At 43.3% G+C, this 19041-nt stretch overlaps 1 protein-coding gene across 1 annotated transcript in view; it reads right to left on the bottom strand.

Moving 5' to 3' along the window:
- The window catches only part of COG7 (component of oligomeric golgi complex 7), an 84992-nt gene extending 71311 nt beyond the window's left edge, over positions 1-13681 (bottom strand). The window contains exons 1-4 of the mRNA XM_081256999.1: positions 13326-13681; positions 6671-6819; positions 6247-6363; positions 4680-4848 (exon numbers count right to left, since the gene is read on the bottom strand). Of these exons, the coding sequence (XP_081113125.1) occupies positions 4680-4848; positions 6247-6363; positions 6671-6819; positions 13326-13494 (604 nt within the window). The 5' untranslated portion in view covers positions 13495-13681. The remainder of the gene's footprint in view (positions 1-4679; positions 4849-6246; positions 6364-6670; positions 6820-13325) is intronic.
- Positions 13682-19041: the final 5360 nt, after the last annotated feature.

The following is a 19041-nucleotide window of genomic DNA, read 5'->3' as shown; positions in this document are numbered from 1 at the left end:
CTATGTTCCAGAAAACATTAAAAATTTTCAAAACCAAAAAATAACCTAGTAAAGTAACTAAACTACAGGGTAAAAGAAAGAATCTCATAAGCCAGAAGTCAGCAAACTATGAGCCAAGTTACCAATTGTTTTTGTAAATAAAATGTTATTGGAACACAGTGAAGCTCAATCATTTACATATGAGTTTTCGTGCCACAACTGCAGAATTAAGTATTTGTGCTACAGACCATATGCCCCACAAAGCCCCAAAATTTATTATCTGGCCCTTTACAGACAATGTTTGCCCACCCTATTTTAACTATTCAAGGAAAATAAACTACGTACAAAGAAAAAAATAGGCAGGCCAGTCTCATACTGAACATCAGAATATAGCTGGCAGAAGACAAGGAAGCAACGTCTCTAGACTTCTGAAGGAAAAATAGTATGAATCAAGAATTCCAAAAGCAGTCATTCTTTTCTACATGGAAAAGCAATAAAAACACATTCTTTACTTAAATACCAAGGATATACATATGATCCCCATTCCCTTCCTGAGGGGAAAAAAAGTCTACTTAAAAACAGAATCCTGCTAATGAAGAGAAGCCTCAAAATAAAGAATTAACAGGGAATTCCCTGGTGGTCCAGTGGTTAGGACTCCACGCTCTCACTGCCGAGGGCCTGGGTTCCACTCCTGGTCAGGGAACTAGGATCCCGCGGGCCACGCAGTGTGGCCAAAAAAAAGAAAAAAGAATTAACAGGGCTTCCCTGGTGGCGCAGTGGTTGAGAGTCCGCCTGCCAATGCAGGGGACACAGGTTCGTTCCCCGGTACAGGAAGATCCCACATGCCGCGGAGCAGCTAGGCCCGTGAGCCATGGCCGCTGAGCCTGTGCATCCGGAGCCTGTGCTCCACAACGGGAGAGGCCACAACAGTGAGAGGCCTGCGTACCGCAAAAAAAAAAAAGAATTAACAAATGTGGGATGAGAAGTCTGGAAATGAGAGTGAATCCACTTAAAAACATGATATTAAGCATAGACAACCATGGCAATTTTGGGTTATAAAACAGTTATATAAAAATAAAATATTATAAAACACAAAAATTTCATAATGTTTACATTTCAGAGAGAAAGCTACATGATAAAAAAAATTATTAATGTGATGGTATACCATGAAGAAAAATTCTAGACTATGCAATATTCTAGAATAGGGCAGGGGGAGGGTGAAGGGTGGGAGACAGGGAGGGGAGTGTAAATGCACTAATTGAGGGAATCATATATTGTTTCATTTACAAGGTTGATAAACTGAGCAAAAAATTTAGTTTATTATTTGAAGTCATAAATCACTAGTAAAACTAAAAACAAGTTATGTATCTTTCAAGTTATCCGTGAGAAAAAAACACAAAGAAAACATAGCAAAATATAGAGATCAAAAGAAACAGAAACATAAAGAAGAAAATATCAAAATAGAAACATGTAAGACTGGAAATTTCTGTTAAAAAAAAAAAGCTAAATGGGATAAAGTCACTGATTTAAAAAGAAATACCAAGATTAGATCAAAAAATACAATTCAACTATGTGCCATCTCCAACAGACAAGTCTAAAATAAAACATCTCAGGAAGTTTGAGGGTTAAGACAAAATAGGCAAAGACACAGTAAAACAAATACAAACAAAAAAGAAGGCAGAGGTCCTCATATCTATACCCAAGCTGAACTGCAGACAGAAAGCCTTCAATGGGGCCATGGCAATATTTGATTAAAATGCTATTTAAATCCTAATAGTAAGAAAGAATGAAACGGTCCCAGTTGTTTTTGTGAAGCCAACACAATCATGATACTAAAACCTAACAGAGATATTCACGTACAGGACCTCAATTTAAAAATTTTAAGTAAAATTTCAGGGGAATTCCCTGGTGGTCCAGTGGTTATGGACTGCACTTTCACTTCTTTGGGCCCAGGTTTGATCCCTGGTCAGGGAACTAAGATCCCACAAAGCCTCGCGGCATGGCCAAAAAATAAATAAATAAAATATCAGCAAATATCTAGTAGTATATTCACACACACACACGGTGAACAAGTAGGGCTTGTTCTTGAATTGTAAGAATGATGTAAAATTAGGAATGTTATTCATATGATTTGCCATATTGGTAGGTCAGAGGAAATAAAAATAACACATTCGATCTTGATAGATGCTAAAAGGTCATTTAATAAAATATGACAATTTACCTTTTTAAAATTACCTAACGGGATAGTATCAAGTACTGACTGAGACTTGTTTCTGTCTTTGGAGTTACTGAACAGCACAGGGATTACAAAACAGATGACTCGCTCCTGGGAACAGACATACACAACTCTCCAGGGCTGAGTTCCAAGGGGGCTCCACTTTGGTGTGACCTAACCACCAGGGCAAGGGAGGCCAAACCTTTGCAGGTCTTGACTATCAAGAGAACTGGAGTGGAAAGAAATCATCTTTGGAGGGAAGATAGTGTTACTGTTCAGAATGAGGAGGTTCAGCTGCTCTCACCCACACTGAAAACTCAACTATCCAGAGGGTCATTCTCCAAGGGTTCTATACTGTAGGGGTACAGGGGTGACTATATGTCCCAGCTGGCCCAGGACAGTCTTGATTTATACTTGTTGCCCCAGCTGCATTATTGAAAGCACTCCCTTTTCCTTTCAAAAGTGTCCTAGTTTAATAATAAATTGCATGGTCAAACTCAGCGTACTGAAATTTTGTAACGTTTTTATGTATGATAAGAATTTACATGTGCACATGTCTGCATATTCATATATAATTATCTAGCTATAGACTTTTCTTAATTATTCAAAGCCTAGGCTCACCCATCCTAAAACAAAATAAAACATCAATCAGAACTCTTAAGATATCCGCACTTCTCACTGCTGCATTATTTACAATAGCCAAGATATGTAACCAACTTAAGTGCCCATCAACAGGTGATTGGATAAAGGAGAAGCGATATATATAGTGGAATACTACTCAGCCATAAAATAAAGATAAAATCTTACCATTTGTGACAAGCATAGACCTTGAGAGTATTATGCTTAGTGAAATAAGTCAGATGGACAAAGACAAATAAGGTATGATTTCACTCAAATGTGGAATATAAAAAACAAACAAAATAAATGAAAAAACCAAACCAAATAAAAACAAACACTTAGATACAGAGAAGAGAATAGTGGTTACCAGAGGGGATGGGGCACCAGGAACGCGAAATTGGTAAAGGGGATCAACTGTATGGTGATGGACGGAAACTAAATTTTTGGTGGTGAGCATGCTGTAGTGTATACAGAAGTAGAAATATAATGCTGTACACATGAAACTTACATAATGTTATAAACCAATGTTACCTCAATAAAAAAATAAATTTTAAACAAACTAGAAAAACAAAGGTATCAGAACTTCTTATGATTTAATTTCACCATTGGAAATGTACCATTATATAAACAAAATCGATGCTACATCTCAGAAGCCAAGGGAAGAAAGCATTCTCAGAACAGGAGGGAGTAAAAAACATTGTTAACTATTGTTGACAATGAGAAACAGAAAAGTAGGGCTTCCCTGGTGGTGCAGTGGAGAAGAATCTGCCTGCCAGTGCAGGGGACACAGGTTCGATCCCTGGTCTGGGAAGATCCCACATGCCGCGGAGCAACTAAGCCCGTGCGCCACAACTACTGAGCGTGCACTCTATGTGACCACGAGCCACAACTACTGAGGCCTGCGTGCCACAACTACTGAAGCTTGTGCACCTAGAGCCCGTGCTCCGCAACAAGAGAAGCCACTGCAATGAGAAGCCCGTGCACCACAACGAAGAGCAGGCCCCGCTCACCACCACGAGAGAAAGCCCACGTGCAGCAACGAAGACCCAACACAGCCAAAAATAAATAAATAAAATAAAAATTAAAAAAAAAAAGATGCAGAAAAGTAATAAAGTGATATTAGGCCTTGGGGTGTGGTGATGATACAGCTGTTGGAGACCTTCAACAGAACAGGTTCAGGAGAACATTAACCCCAGAGTAGAGGGGCTTGCGTGATATATGAGCAAGAGTGCAGGAAGCAGGGCAGTGGATACAGACTACATTCTGCCAATGTAAATAGCTGTGAAGGTATTTAACCAATAGTTTTGTGGATGAAATGGAAAGGGAGTTAGATAAACTTATTTGTTGAAAAAAATCACTGGAAAATAACACAGCATCATAATGGTCTTGATCAGCGTCAAAACTCATCAAATGGTACACTTAAGTTTTGTACATTTTTCTAAATGTAAACTTTACCTCAAAAAAAGAAAGAATCATAAACCAACACTGAACTCTAGTTATTGATATGAATGCTAAAGTATTTAGGAGTGAAGTATACTGATGTCTGCAACTTACTTTGAAATGCATTAAAAAAAATAAGGTGGATGGATAGAGAGGTGAATAGGTGGGTAGATATGTGATAAAGCAAATGTGGCAAATGCTAACACTAGGATCTAGATGGTGTGTTCACTGATGGTTATTTTAACTTTTCTGTATTTTGAAAAAGTTCATATAAAATGTTGAAGAAAAGGCAACCACCATAAAGCTACAGATTGACTTCCAATCTACATAATTTAATCAACATTAAGACATTCTAAAGACTGAAGATTCGGAAAGCCTTACCTTCGTGAAGAGGTGTACAAAGAGATGATAAATGGCCAGCACTCACCTATAGACTGAGATGTGAATGCTGCTACAATCTGGGGGCTGGCCAAGGCCTCCAGCCTGTTCTTCAATGCCTCCAAGTGCACACATTTTTCTGAGTAGTCTGGTGTATCAACAAGCATCATTAGGCTATTCTGCATACCTGTGAGCTTGGCAGAAATCACAGCTATGTCCTGTAAAAAGACCAGAATAGAGGATATTTATGTTAAAACACCCCTGCTACTTCAATTAAGAATGGACAGGGCTTCCCTGGTGGCTCAGTGGTTAAGAATCTGCCTGCCAATGCAGGGGACATGGGTTCAAGCGCTGGTCCGGGAAGATCCCACAAGTCGCAGAGCAACTAAGCCCATGCGCCACAACTACTTAGCCTGCGCTCTACAGCCTGCGAGCCACAACTACTGAGCCCGAGCGCCACAACTACTGAAGCTCACGTGCCTAGAGCCCGTGTTCCCCAACAAAAGAAGCCACCGCAGTAAGAAGCCCACACACCGCAACAAAGAGTAGCCTCCGCTCGCCACAACTAGAGAAAGCCCGGGCACAGCAATGAAGACCCAACACAGCCAAAAATAATAAATAAAATTTTTTTAAAAAGGTAACAATAACTGACAGAATAATAGATTGTTGACTGAAAAAAAACGTGCGAAGCAGTATTCACAATGCGCTACCATTTGTGGGGGAAAAACAGGGCAAGGAACATATATGTGTGTGCATTTATCTGGAAGAACGGGCACAGAGCTGACAACAGGGTTTGTATTTAGAGGGAAATTAGGGGATTGGGAGGGTCAGAACTATGAGAAAGACTTATTTTTCACTGTTTATTCCTGTTTACTCAATTTTTCCCATGTGCATTTAGAACTTTTAAAAAACTTTTTAAAGTTTCTTTTTAAATAGCAAAAGAGATGATAAATAATTCATTTTGCTTTACAATTGAAAAAAAAGTTTTTCATAAGATATCATCTTACTTCATCCTTATAACCAGGTATCAAAAATATCACTATTGGGCTTCCCTGGTGGCGCAGTGGTTGAGAGTCCGCCTGCTGATGCAGGGGACACGGGTTCGTGCCCCGGTCTGGGAAGATCCCACATGCCGTGGAGCGGCTGGGCCCGTGAGCCATGGTCGCTGAGCCTGCACGTCCGGAGCCTGTGCTCCGCAACGGGAGAGGCCACAACAGTGAGAAGCCCGCGTACCACAAAAAAAAAAAAAAAAATCACTCTTTTCCACACTTTGCTATCCAAGAAGGGTAAAGTAACTTGCTATGGTCCCACGGTATGTAGGGCACCCCTGCCCAAGTCCCACACTCCTATTTACTCCATTTTCTCTGCCTTTTTAAGCTTTTCCTGAACTCACTTTTGTGACTAAAACGCTTCAGTCAAGCAGATGATACAAACTAAAGAAGGTGGAAAAACTCAGAGCAGTCTCAGATTGCCCCCAACCTATGCCTGAATATTCCCACACCTGGTTATTTACTAGCCCTTCTGATTGTGAGTGGCATAGGTAGCTCATTTGTTTCTCCAAACCTCAAGTTCCTGCTTAAAGAGATGTCACAACATCCCCTAAACAAGAAACCTACTTGAGTCTTAAATGTCTCCTCGATATCAGCACTCAGTGTGCTCCATTTGTCGGCTTCTTGAAGAGATTCTGCGGCAAGCTGCATTCGGGACTTCACCTGGTCGATTTCTACCAATACCTAGAAGAGAAATGAGGGGTCGAACACTAAAGAAGTGGCAGTTCCATTTCCTCTACCTTCCATCAGTGACTCGAAACATAAGTATCATGGCATGCTCCTGCCTTTAGGGAGCCTCTGTACCCCGTACAACACTGATTACATGGCTAAATTGTTCAGCGGTGCTAGAGAGAGATGAATAAGCTGAAAGAACCAAACAAAAGAGTAGTCTGAGTGCTTGGCAGAATTTTGAGTTAAGGTTGACCTCCCACTAGGAAACTGAACATCTTCCAAAAACAAGAGTCAACACTTAGGACAGGAGCCAAAATACCTGCATCGACTGAGATGTGTCCTGTTCAAATTTTTTAATGTCCTCCTTGACAAGAATCATTTGTTCTTTCAGAAAAGATGCCTCCTGTTTAAGGGCTTCTACATCACGGAGCACTTTGGGCATGTTCTGAAGGGCCTGGTGACTTGTTTCTGCAGCAAGAACCCAAGAACCAAAGGTGAACATCGGATCACTCACCAGTGAACAATATGAATAAATCAGACAGCAGGAAGCAAATCTTCCCTAAGGCACTACCAACCACGCAGTTTTCTGAGCCTGTGGAAAGTTGTGTGTGGGGGGGAGGCGCAGAGCTGGCCTCTGCCGGGACCCTGTCTTCCCAAGAATGATGGTGAGGCCCTGTGAATAAACTGTCAACCTGACCCAACATCAGCTGCTTCTTACTACAACTCGTTGGGTTTTTTTGTTTGTTTGTTTGTTTTGGCCACACCACGTGGCTTGTGGGATCTTAGGTCCCCAACCAGGGATTGAACCTGGACCCTGGCAGTGAAAGCACCGAGTTCTAACCTCTGGACCGCCAGGGAACTCCCAAGCAACTCCCTTTTCAAGGAAGGAGAATGGAGGAATGTGACAGTGGTAAATGCCAGCTCTGCACCAGGTGCTTTATATACATTATATCACCTAATGTCCACGGCAATCATTAGCAGCCACCTCTTACAGATAGAAAACTAAGTCTCAGAAGAGGTTAAGTAAGTTGCCCAAGATTTCAGAACTGAAACTAACGTGTGTCTGGACCCAATGTCTGCTTTCCACAGTCTTTTCAAAATGTAGTCCACAGGGCTTCCCTGGTGGAGCAGTGGTTGAGAGTCCGCCTGCCGATGCAGGGGACACGGGTTCGTGCCCCCGTCCAGGAAGATCCCACATGCCACAGAGCGGCTGGGCCCGTGAGCCATGGCCGCTGAGCCTGCACGTCCGGAGCCTGTGCTCCGCAACGGGAGAGGCCAAAACAGTGAGAGGCCCGCGTACCTCAAAAAAAAAAAAAAAAAAAAAATGCAGGTCCCCAGGCCACCTGCCAGAGATTCTTATTTAGGAATCCTGGTAGAAGATCAGGTAAAATCAAGGAACCTGCATTTTTTTAACAGGCATCCCAAGTGTAGAATAAAATCTGAAAATCCTTGCAGACCATGATGTGTTATCTGGAAACAGGAGGGTTAACAGCATAACCCTTTGGCCCTTTAAATAGCAATTCGTTGGGGAATCAACCAAAGAAGTCCAGAGCCTTCTGCTCCACCAGTGCACTGAACGGAACCTTAACATCTTGAAGACATGCTTCAGGAACCTGTTCATCCAGCTCTGCCATAAAATAACAATCTGTCTCCAGCACTGACCTTAAGTAAAGTTTTAAGAAAACAAAGGCAGAACAAAGAGTTCTTCGAGGCACAGAGACTTCACTGATTTTTTTTTTAATTTAATTTTATTTTTGGCTGCGTTGGGTCTTCGTTGCTGCACGCGGGCTTTCTCTAGTTGCGACAAGCGGGGGCTACTCTTCGTTGCGGTACGCGGGCTTCTCATTGCGGTGGCTTCTCTTGTGGAGCACGGGCTCCAGGTGCACGGGTTTCAGTAGTTGTGGCGCACGGGCTTAGTTGCTCCGCGGCATGTGGGATCTTCCCGGACCAGGGCTCGAACCCTTGTCCCCTGCATTGGCAGGCGGATTCTTAACCACTGTGCCACCAGGGAACAGTGATTTCTACAGCACTGATTTTTACAGCACTGTCATGGTCCCAGCCTGGCCCCCTGCCTACGGAACCTCAGAGTCACTCTTCAGGTCTGGCTGGTTCCCTGTAAACCTCTTCTTTCCTCTCCACAGCACGCCCACACATAAATTTAATTCTTTCTAGTATCCATTTTAAAACTATCACCTCCTGGGAATTCCCTGGCGGTCCAGTGGTTAGAACTCCACACCTCCACTGCAGAGGGCTTGGGTTCGATCCCCAGTTGGGGAACTAAGACACCATGAGCCTTGCAGTGTGGCCAAAAAAAATCAGAACGAACAAACAAACGAACTCTCACCTCCAGTGGTTGTCTCTGGGAGGGTAAGGGCCAAATCTCCCTGTGAAAGGGGACTGGGGCTCCTCCCAAAGTGATGGTAACATTCTACATCTTGATGGGGGTTTGAGTTACACTAGCCGTATACATCTGTCAAAACCCAAACTTATCAGATAAGGTCCCTGCATCTCACCTTAAATAAATTTTATCTAGTAAAAAAAAAAAGAGCCGTAAACAAGTATTGAACTCTATAATTTTTAGGGTTCCAACTGAAATGTCTAGGGGTGAAGTGTACCGATGTCTGTAACTTACTCTGAAATACTGATTTATTTCGAAATCAAAAATAAGATGGGCAAATGGATGGGGAGAGGGATGGATAGAACTGTGATAAAGCGAGAACAGCACACTGCTCACTGTAGAATCTAGGCAGTGGGTTATGATGTTTACTACAAATTCTCTCAACATTGCTGAACACTTGGCACCTCCATCCAGGTGCTCCGTTCAAGAACCTGCCATCAGTCTTGATTTTCTTCCCCTCTCATCCCTCATTCCAACCCATCAGCAAGTTCTCCCCTTTCTTCCTCCTAAAAAATACCTTAAATCTACCCATTTCTCACCATCTCTAATGCTATAACCTCAGATGAAGCCACTGTCACCTCTCTTCTGGACGACAGCCATAGTCTCCTGAATGGGGACATAAATCAAACCATCTCATTCCCCTGCTGAAAAATCCTGCAGTACCTTCCCATTACACTAATTTTAAACCAAATCCAAACTCTTTAATGTGACATTAAAATCCCTGCATGGGGACTTCCCACTGGTGGAGCAGTGGTTAAGAATCTGTGCTTCTGGGCTTCCCTGGTGGCGCAGTGGTTAAGAATCTGACTACCAATGCAGGGGACACGGGTTCAAGCCCTGGTCCGGGAAGATCCCACATGCCACGGAGCAACTAAGCCTGTACGCCACATCTACTGAGCCTGCGCTCTAGAGCCCTCAAGCCACAACTACTGAACCCGTGTGCCACAACTACTGAAGCCCACGCACCTAGAGCCCGTGCTCCGCAACAAGAGAAGCCACCACAATGAGAAGCCCGTGCACCACAACAAAGAGTAGCCCCTGCATGCCACAACTAGAGAAAGCCCGCGCACAGCAACGAAGACCGAACACAGCCAAAAATTTAAAAAATGAATAAATTAAAAGTAAATAAAAGAACTAAAAAAAAATTGAAAAAAAATCCCTGCGTTCAAAAAAAAAAAGAATTAAAAACAATTGAGAAAAAAAAAAAAAGAATCTGTACTTCCACTGCAGGGGGCGCGGGTTTGATCCCTGGTTGGGGAACTAAGAACCTACATGCTGTGTAGTGCAGCCAAAAAAAACAAAAAACAAAAACAAACCAAAGAGGAACTTCCCTGGTGGCACAGTGGTTAAGAATCCGCCTGCCAGTGCAGGGGACAGGGGTTCGAGCCCTGGTCTGGGAAGATCCCACATGCCGCAGAGCAACTAAGCCCGTGCACCACAGCTACTGAGCCTGCGCTCTAGAGCCCGCAAGCCACAACTACTGAGCCCGCGTGCCACAACTACTGAAGCCTGTGCGCCTAGAGCCCATGCTCCACGCCTAGAGCCCGTGCTCCGCAACAAGAGAAGCCACCGCAATGAGAAGCCCACACACTGCAACGAAGAGTAGCCCCTGCTCGCCACAACTAGAGAAAGCCTGCGTGCAGCAACGAGGACCCAATGCAGCCAAAAATAAATAAATAAATAAATAAATAAATTTATAAAATTAAAAAAAAAAAACCAAAGAAAACAGGGGTGGTAATGCCACCCCTGCACGCTCCCCCCCCGATATTTGGAAGTTGGTAGGAATTTTTTAGTTGTTGCTATGGTAGGATATTTAGTGGAAATGACCCAACAGTGCTTAATGTCCTGCAGTGCTTGGGAGAGTCCTGAGCAATGAAGAAGTGTCCTGGCCAAACTGTTAATAGTGCCCCCTCCCCTTGGCATGATTATCTAATTTTAAAATGACAGTAATCCTTAGAGGTAGGCATAGTTATTATTCCCACTTTATAGTTGTAGAAACTGCGGCTGAGGTCAGTAACTTGCCCAGCATCATGTTGCTAATGAATGGGGAGTCTGGATTTGAATCCAGGCAACTGGTTCCAGATCCCAGGCTGTTATCCATTATACTTTACTACCTCTCTGGTATTAAAGGGAGAGGGAACATGCAGAGGCATGTGGGTATAAAAAGGCCTAACCAGTCCAGAGAAAGGCGGGAAGTTCAAACAGAGCTTCATCAATAACATCAATATTAGTCATTAGTATTATTATTATTGAAGGATTGCACTTTCATGGGGGGAACTTCTGCTGGAGATAAGGTAGAAAAGTAGGTTAGGATCAAATTGTGAAAGGTGCTTTGCCCATCCTGAAGGTTTGGATTTCATCCCGTGGGCAGTGAGAAGCCTTCGGAGGTTTAAAGCTTTATTTTTATGGACAATGAAACAAGGTCCCAAGTCTGCAGTGAAGTTATTGCAGAGGCTCAAACAGGAGTTGTTGAGGAACTCTAATAGGAGGACTGATTTGTTCATTTATTCAGTCGGTGGATATTTATTGGGCACAAACTGTTTTCCAGGGCCTGGAGATACAATGTTGAACAATATCTATTCTTAGCTTGGAGACGTTGGCAGGAGCCAGATCATGCAGGGATTATTTATTTATTAAAAAAATTTTTTTGGCTGCATCGGGTCTTAGTTGCAGCACTGGGGTCTTCTTCGTTGAGGCGTGTGGGATATTTTGTTGCGGTGCGGGCTTCCCTCTAGTTGTGGCATATGGGTTTTCTCTCTCTACTTGTGGCGCATGGGCTCTGTAGTTTGCAGCACACAGTCTCTCTCATTGAAGTGCGCGAGTTCAGTAGTTGCAGTGTGTGGGCTTAGTTGCCCCGCAGCATGTGGGATCTTAGTTCCCCGACCAGGGATCAAGCCTGCATCCTGTGCACTGGAAGGCGGATTTTTTGTTTTTGTTTTTTTTTTAGCTGATTTGGGTCTTTGTTGCTGCACGCGGGCTTTCTCTAGTTTTGGCGAGCGGGTGCTAGTCTTCCTTGCAGTGCATGGGTTTCTCATTGTGGTGGCTTCTCTTGTTGCGGAGCACAGGCTCTAGGCACGCAGGCTCAGTAACTGTGGCTCACGGGCTCCAGAGCGCAGGCTCAGTAGTTGTGGCGCACGGGCTTAGTTGCTCTGCGGCATGTGGGATCTTCCCGGAACAGGGATTGAACCCGTGTCCCTTGCACTGGCTGGCGGACCAGGGAAGTCCCACCACCCCTGTTGAGAACCACTTAGTTAATGCACATAAAGTACTTAAAACAGTGCCTGACGTATACCAAGGACTCAGATATTTGCTATTATATTATTATTAATGTCCTCCCCATCTTGGCCCTGTGAGGTCTTCCTTCAAGGCCTAACACAGGGAAAAGCCCTTTATGATTCTCCCAGACAAGAGATAATTGCTCCCTTCATCCAGCTCTCAGCTTCCGGTTCTACTCTCAGGAAAGCCACCCTTCACTGTAATTAAACAGTTCACGTATGCTCCCCACAGGGCAGCTCTAGAAAGGTAAACTTTTCATCCCCAGCACTCATTTCTTGACAGGTGCATAGTAGATGCTCAATAATTACTAAAAGATGCGAAGTACAATAAAGAATCTGCAGTGAAATAAAGCGTCCCCCCACCTCCACCTTTTCTTAAACAGTGGACGCATCTATAAAACAAAGTTCTATTTACAGGACCATAAGCTCCCAGTGTGGGCGGTCTGAGCCTCTTTCCCACAGAGCCGAGCAGAGAGACTGGCTGCAGTATGCACTGAATAAACATACAGTGAATGAAAACCAGGTCGAGGAGTTAATGAAATGGTTCTGGTGTGTTATTTTTTATAATTCACTGTTCTGGTTAGTGAATTCGATACTTAAAAGTCTCCCGTCAGGACAGCCCATCTTCCCACTGACATAAAGATCCACTAAAACAGGGGCGGTGGGGGAGGGTTGGATTGGGAGTTTGGGATTAGCAGATGCAAACTATTATATACAGGATGGATAAACAACAAGGTCCTACTGTATAGCCCAGGGACCTATATTCAATATCCTGTGATAAACCATAATGGAAAAGAATATGAAAAAGAATGTGTATATATATATATATATATATATATATATATATATATATATATATATATATGTAACTGAATCACTTTGCTGTACAGTAGAAATTAACACAATATTGTAAATCAATTATACTTCAATAAAATAATTTTTTAAATCCATTAAAACAGTGTTTCCCAGATTTGTCATTCCTATACACCTTCTATATGTTTTTTTGCCAAATATAAGCATCAGTTGACTATTATTTAATATTCTTAAAATTCGCTCTTTTAAGTTTTAAAAGGAAACTTGAGAGCACCGCCAGAGGTGGAAAACCAAGATCCCAAGTCCGCAAGTGTTGCAGAGAGAGAGGAGTAGCGGGCTGAGACCTTCTCCTGGATATCCCCGTAAAGACTGCGGGAGAACCGGAGCAGGGCTCGCTCGCTCTCCATGGGAGGCGCCGACGTTTACTGCCCACTACGTGCAACCCCCGGGGCCCCGGGCCCGTCTGAGAGCTCCGCCCGGCCGCTCACCTTCCACGGCGTGGTTCACCTCCTGGATGAACAGCTGAAGCTTCATCACCAAGGTGGCCGCGTGGCTGTCAGCCTTCCCGGCCGCTACCTCCTTGGGGCCAGCCCTAAAGGCCGCGTTGATCCACTCCTTCACGTCGAAGTCTTCGGCAAGGAACTTGGAGAAGTCCATGGCTGCACCGCCGCACCCCAGCGTCCAGGCCTGAAGGGCTGGCTCTGGGTGTCCGCGAGGCTGCAGAAGCGAGCGGCCCTGCGAGAGCACCCGCGCGGGTCTGGGAGGCGGCGGGCCGGGATTGACGGCGCCGCCAACTAGCGTCTCCACTGCCCCTCGGTCAACTCGCTGATGTGTACGGCTGGGATTGACCCTCGCCGCGCGCCGTACTTCTTCCGGAAGTAGGTGGTTGTTACTATAGTGACTGCCTGCTTTCCGGGAAGCGCGGCGGGCTGGCGGCCAGAGGGTGCGGGCTTCCCTCTTGCTCTGCTAACTTAAGTGACTTTTGGGCACTTAAATATGTGCTTATGCTAAAGCCCTTACTTGTATGAGCGCACTTAGTACTCACAGTCCTATGAGTGCTGTTATTCTCCCCCAACTTAAAGAGGAAGAACTGAGGCAGTTAAGCAAGTGGTTCAATGTCACGTAGCTAGAAGGTAGCGCTGTGGGAGCTGAACTCAGCCAAGCCTGCTACTGGAGCCTGAGCTTTTTAAAATTTTTTTAATAAATTCATTTATTTTATTTTATTTTTGGCTGCTTTGGGTCTTCATTGCTGCTGCGCGGGCTTTCTCTAGTTGCCCGAGCGGGGGCTACTCTTCGTTGTGGCGCGTGGGCGTCTCACCACGGTGGCTTCTCCTGTTGCAGAGCGTGGGCTCTAGGCGCGCGGGCTTCAGTAGTTGTGGCTCACGGGCTGTAGAGCACAGGCTCAGTAGTTGGAGTGCACGGGCTTCCCGGACCAGGGCTTGAACCCGTGTCCCCTGCATTGGCAAGTGGCTTCTTAACCACTGGGCCACCAGGGAAGCCCATGCCTTCATTTTTGAAGAACAGTTCTGCTGGAAATAGAATTCTTTTCATATTCAGATCATTGAATATGTCATCCCACTGCCTTCTGAACTCTATTATTTCCAATAAGAAGTCAGCTGTTAAATCTATTATGAACCTATTGTATGTAATGAGTCATTTCTCTCTTACAGCTTTCAAGATTTTATCTTCGACTTTGGTTTTTAAGTTTGGCTCTAATGTGTCTATGTATGGGTTTCTTTGTGTTTATCCTACTTGAAGGTTGTTGAGTTTTATGGATGTGCAGATTAATGTTTTTCAGCAAGTTTGGGAAGGTTTTGGATATTATTTCTTCAAATAACTTTCCTGTCCCTTTCTCTCACTTGTCCTTTTGGGACTCCCATTATGTGTATGACACCTGATGGTGTCTCACAGATCTCTGCAGCTCTGTTTACTTTTCTTTTTTCTGTTTTTCAGATTGGATAATTTCTACTGACCTATCTTCAGCTTCACTGACTTTTTCTTCTGCCATCCCAAATCTTTTGTTGAGAGGCTCTAGTGAATTCCTCATTTCAATTTATGTACTTTTCAATTCCAGAATTTCAATTTCTTTTTTATACTGCCTTGCTATTGAGAATCACTATTTGCCATAGATTCCTATAATTCCTTAAACATGGTTTACTTTGGTTCTTTGAACATATTTATATTAGCTACTTTGAATGCTGATTGTTAAATCCATTGTCTGAAGACTCAGTTTCTATTTACCGCTTTTCCTCTCAGTATGGATCTTTCCTTCCTGTTTCTTTGCACATCTCAATTCTTTATTGACAACTAGATATTTTAGATAATATATTGTAGCAACTCTAGATTCTGGACTCCCCAAAGATCGTTCCTGTTTTTGTTTGCTTGTTTAGTAGCTTGCCTGAGATAAATTCATGAAATTTCTCCCCTATGGTTTGTAGCATCTGATGTCTCTATTTTTTTTTGTTTTTATTTTATTTTAAAATCTGACTTCCTTTGTCTACATAGCTTAAAGGCAGTTAATGATCAGACTACAGTTGTACCAAATTATTTGAGCTAGTAGGGCTTCTGTCCTGTCAGTGGATCTGTGTGTGGGTAAGGGAGCACATTCAAAATATCAAGTCACTTTCAAGTTGGTCCCAGCTTTTCCTTTCCACTGTGCCCCTTTGTGTTTCCTCAGCGTGTGAATGCAGCCTCAGTGTCAGCTGGGATTGTGTGGTTAGCTTGGGCTCTCTCTGGTCCTGATGTACATGTGCACATCTTCATCAAGATACATGCTTTTTCTGATGATGACCACAACATCAAACTAGTAGAACTGCTGGCCCTCCCCACTTGCCCACCACAGCAACTGTCACTTCTGCTAACATCATTTCAAAGAAGATGTCAATCCTACAGAGTTGGTGCAAGGGAGAGGCTGGATGCAGCCCCAGGGAAGAATGACAGAAACTGCAAATGTTGTTTACCCAAACCTCAGTGGCTTTTCGAGCATAAACACTTCTCAGACTGCCATCTACCTTTGATTTCTGTAGCACTGAAATGGTTATTTTTGTCAAATTTGTCTAGCTTTATAGCTAGCCTTTTTGGAGAGAGGACTTGCAAATTTCCTTACTGGGCCATGGCCAAAAGTTCTGCCTCTGAGCCCCCACTTTTTGAGACTTGCCAAAACTGAGTCACCCTTCCCTAAGTGGGCGTAATGCTTGTCCAGGTCACCCAGACTGGCTTCATGTGGAACAGTTTTGCTTCTTATCACATCTGCCCATGAGGAACTCTTATGGACAGGTTGGTAGGAATGAATGGCTTTTGGAAGTGGAAAGAGAGGACACTGAAAGATCTGGGACTGTCATACCAGCCCTAGACTCACTGCCTCTGGGTTCTTAAATGTGGTTAATACATTTCCTTGCTACCCCATGTATAGGGAGGTGTGCCGGCACATCATAACATGGTACAAACCTTAACAGCCCCTGCCAAAGGTACATAACGTTGTTGCCTAGCAGGTGAGTCTGTCCCATAAGCACTCAACAGAAAGAAACAGCTGAAAAGTAACAGGATAGGAGAAAAATGCCCAGTGATCAGAATCAGGTTGCAGCTGCATGTCTGGATCATTGGCATAAACCAGGTTTACCAGAAGAGACTGTGTCTTCCTCCTCAGAGCTAAGATGTGTGGAAGCCTCTCCATTTCTACGGGACAGATTCATAGGTCAGGGAAGAGTCCGGATTGGCTACAGCATAGGACCCATCCATCCATGTGAAGGAAGAGAGCACTAGATTCCTTACATGTTTACAGACCTTTACAGATTAAACGTGCTTCCCCTCACACTTCCATTTTAATCCTCACAGCCTTTGGAGCCAAGGCGGATATTATTTCTATTTTCCAAAAAGGGAATGAGATTCAGATGAGGCCAAGACTGGATGAGGCTATACTATGGAGAACCTTGAATGCTAGGGAAATTGGTTTTACTTTATCCAAGGAGATGATCAAAAGGTTGTGAAAAGAGAAGTAGTAGGGTCAGATTTGTACTTCAGGGAGATTTAGTAGAGTAGCAATGAAGGTTAACGATAAAGCCTTTAGCAGCATGCCTATATTTGGAAGTTTAGGGTGGGAGGAAGAACTGAGGGAAGAATCAGAAAGCCATGGGAAAAGAAAGCATCAGGAGTGTGTGGCAGACACTGCTAGATATCTCCTGATTCTGTTCTGTTCTCCCCAGCGGGTCCATAGCCTCTCAAGACAAAGACATCTCCCAGCATTCTTTAAAGTTAAGTGTGTCCAAAAAAAAATAACACATACACACTACTGGATAAAAAATAGATAATCAACAAGGACCTACTATATAGCACAGGGAACTCTACTCAATATTCTGTAACAACCAATATGGAAAAAGAATCTGAAAAAGAATGGATATATGAATATGTATAACTGAATCACTTCGCTATACACCTGAAACTAACACAACATTGTAAACCAAATATACTCCAATATAAAATTAAAATTAAATAAGTAAATGAATAAATTAAAAATTAGCTGTAAAAAAAACAAAAAAAAAGTTAAGTGTGTCCACGTGACTAAGTACTGGCCACTGCAACGTGAGCAGAACTTTTATGTGGGACTTCAAGGAGATGTTCTTAAAAGAATGGCGTGTACACTACTCTCCTTCTTTCCTGCTGGCTGGAATGTGAACGTGATGGCTAGAATTATAACTGTCATCTTGAACCATGAAGTGTTTTTAGGAATTAAGTCACTCGTGGCAGGGCAACAGATTGACGGCGTCTAGGTGCCTGACCGCGGACTGCACACCAGTCCTAGTTTCACTACCTCTGGGGTTCTTGAGAGTGTTACAGGTTGAATTGTGTCTCCCCCCGCTGACCCCTCAGAAAAGATACAAATCCTAACCCTAGTCCCTCAGAATGTGACCTTATTTGGCAATAGCATCACTGCAGATGAAACCAGTTAAGATGAGATCTTACAGAAGTAGCATGAGCCCCTAATCCAATATGATCAGTATCCTTACAAGATGGTCATGGGAGACACACACAGGAAGAACACCACATGACAATGAAGGTGGAGACTGGAGTGATGCAGCTAAAAGCCAAGGAATGCTAAAGACTGTCGCAGATCACCGGGATTCTCCTGCAGGTTTCAGACTGAGCATGGCCCTGATTTCAGACTTCTAGCCTCCAGAACTGCCAGACGATAAATTTCTGTTAAGTCACCCAGCTTTGCTCAGGAATGCCGGGAAGCTAATACAGAGATCTAAATATCTTTTAAGCCACTGTAACCTTGAGTTTTTTCCATTTCCTGCAGTTGATCCTAATCTTAACAAATATAGAGAGGATGGTCAGATTTTATCAAATGCAACCCTTTTTGCTGTCTCTGCAAATATTACGTTATGAGTATCCTTGGCAAAATTTCATTGGTTTCCATGAGAGCAGGAGAGGTTTTGAAATGAACATAGTGACGAAATGGAAGTCACCACAAGTTAAGGTAGTAAATTAAAAAAGAGAAATCTCAGATGAGGCAATTTGAGGAGAAATAATAGCACCTATATTTAAAGAGTACCTATCATGTCTGGTATTTTGGTGACCTCATTAAATCCTCACCAAAACCTATGAAGTAGATTTTTAACATTTTTACCATTTAAGAATATAAAAACCAAGGCCGAGTTGTTAAGTGACTTGCCCAAGGTGGCAAGAAAACTAGAAACTTAACCTGACCCCCAAACCCACGCTTGTTTCACTCTACCGTGCAGGGCTACCAGAAACAAGGCAGGAGGAATGGGGAGGGTTGCAGGGAAGACTCAAGCAGCCCTGGGCCCACAGGAATGGAGCCAGTGGAAGTGAGAGGCTGGAGATACATGGAAAGTATCAGCAACTTCATGTGCCAGTTTTAATACAAAGCACTTTCAGCATATAAGTGATTGATACCATCTGCTGTCAGAAGAGAGGAAAGCAGGGGCTGTTCTTTTTTATTACAAAGTTCATACTGATAATGGCATTATTGCCAAGTCATCTATAGTTACATTAAAAAAAAGCAAAGTGTGGAACAGTTCATTTGTTTAAAAATGCCTAGAATATCTCCAAGGACAGATGAGGAACAAGTAATATTGTCTCCTAGGAGGGTAACCGGTTGGTGGGAAGAATTTCCACCTTTTGTTGTTTTAGTTTTGAAAAACTAACATTGAGAATTAAAAATAATGCTTTTTCAGTTTAGAA

Source organism: Mesoplodon bidens, assembly GCF_964165515.1.
Source record: "Mesoplodon bidens genome assembly, chromosome: 15".
In the NCBI taxonomy this organism is placed as follows: Eukaryota; Metazoa; Chordata; class Mammalia; order Artiodactyla; family Ziphiidae; genus Mesoplodon; species Mesoplodon bidens.
The sequence above is the reverse complement of the archived record's forward strand: the minus strand, read 5'-3'. Positions and strand labels throughout refer to the sequence as shown.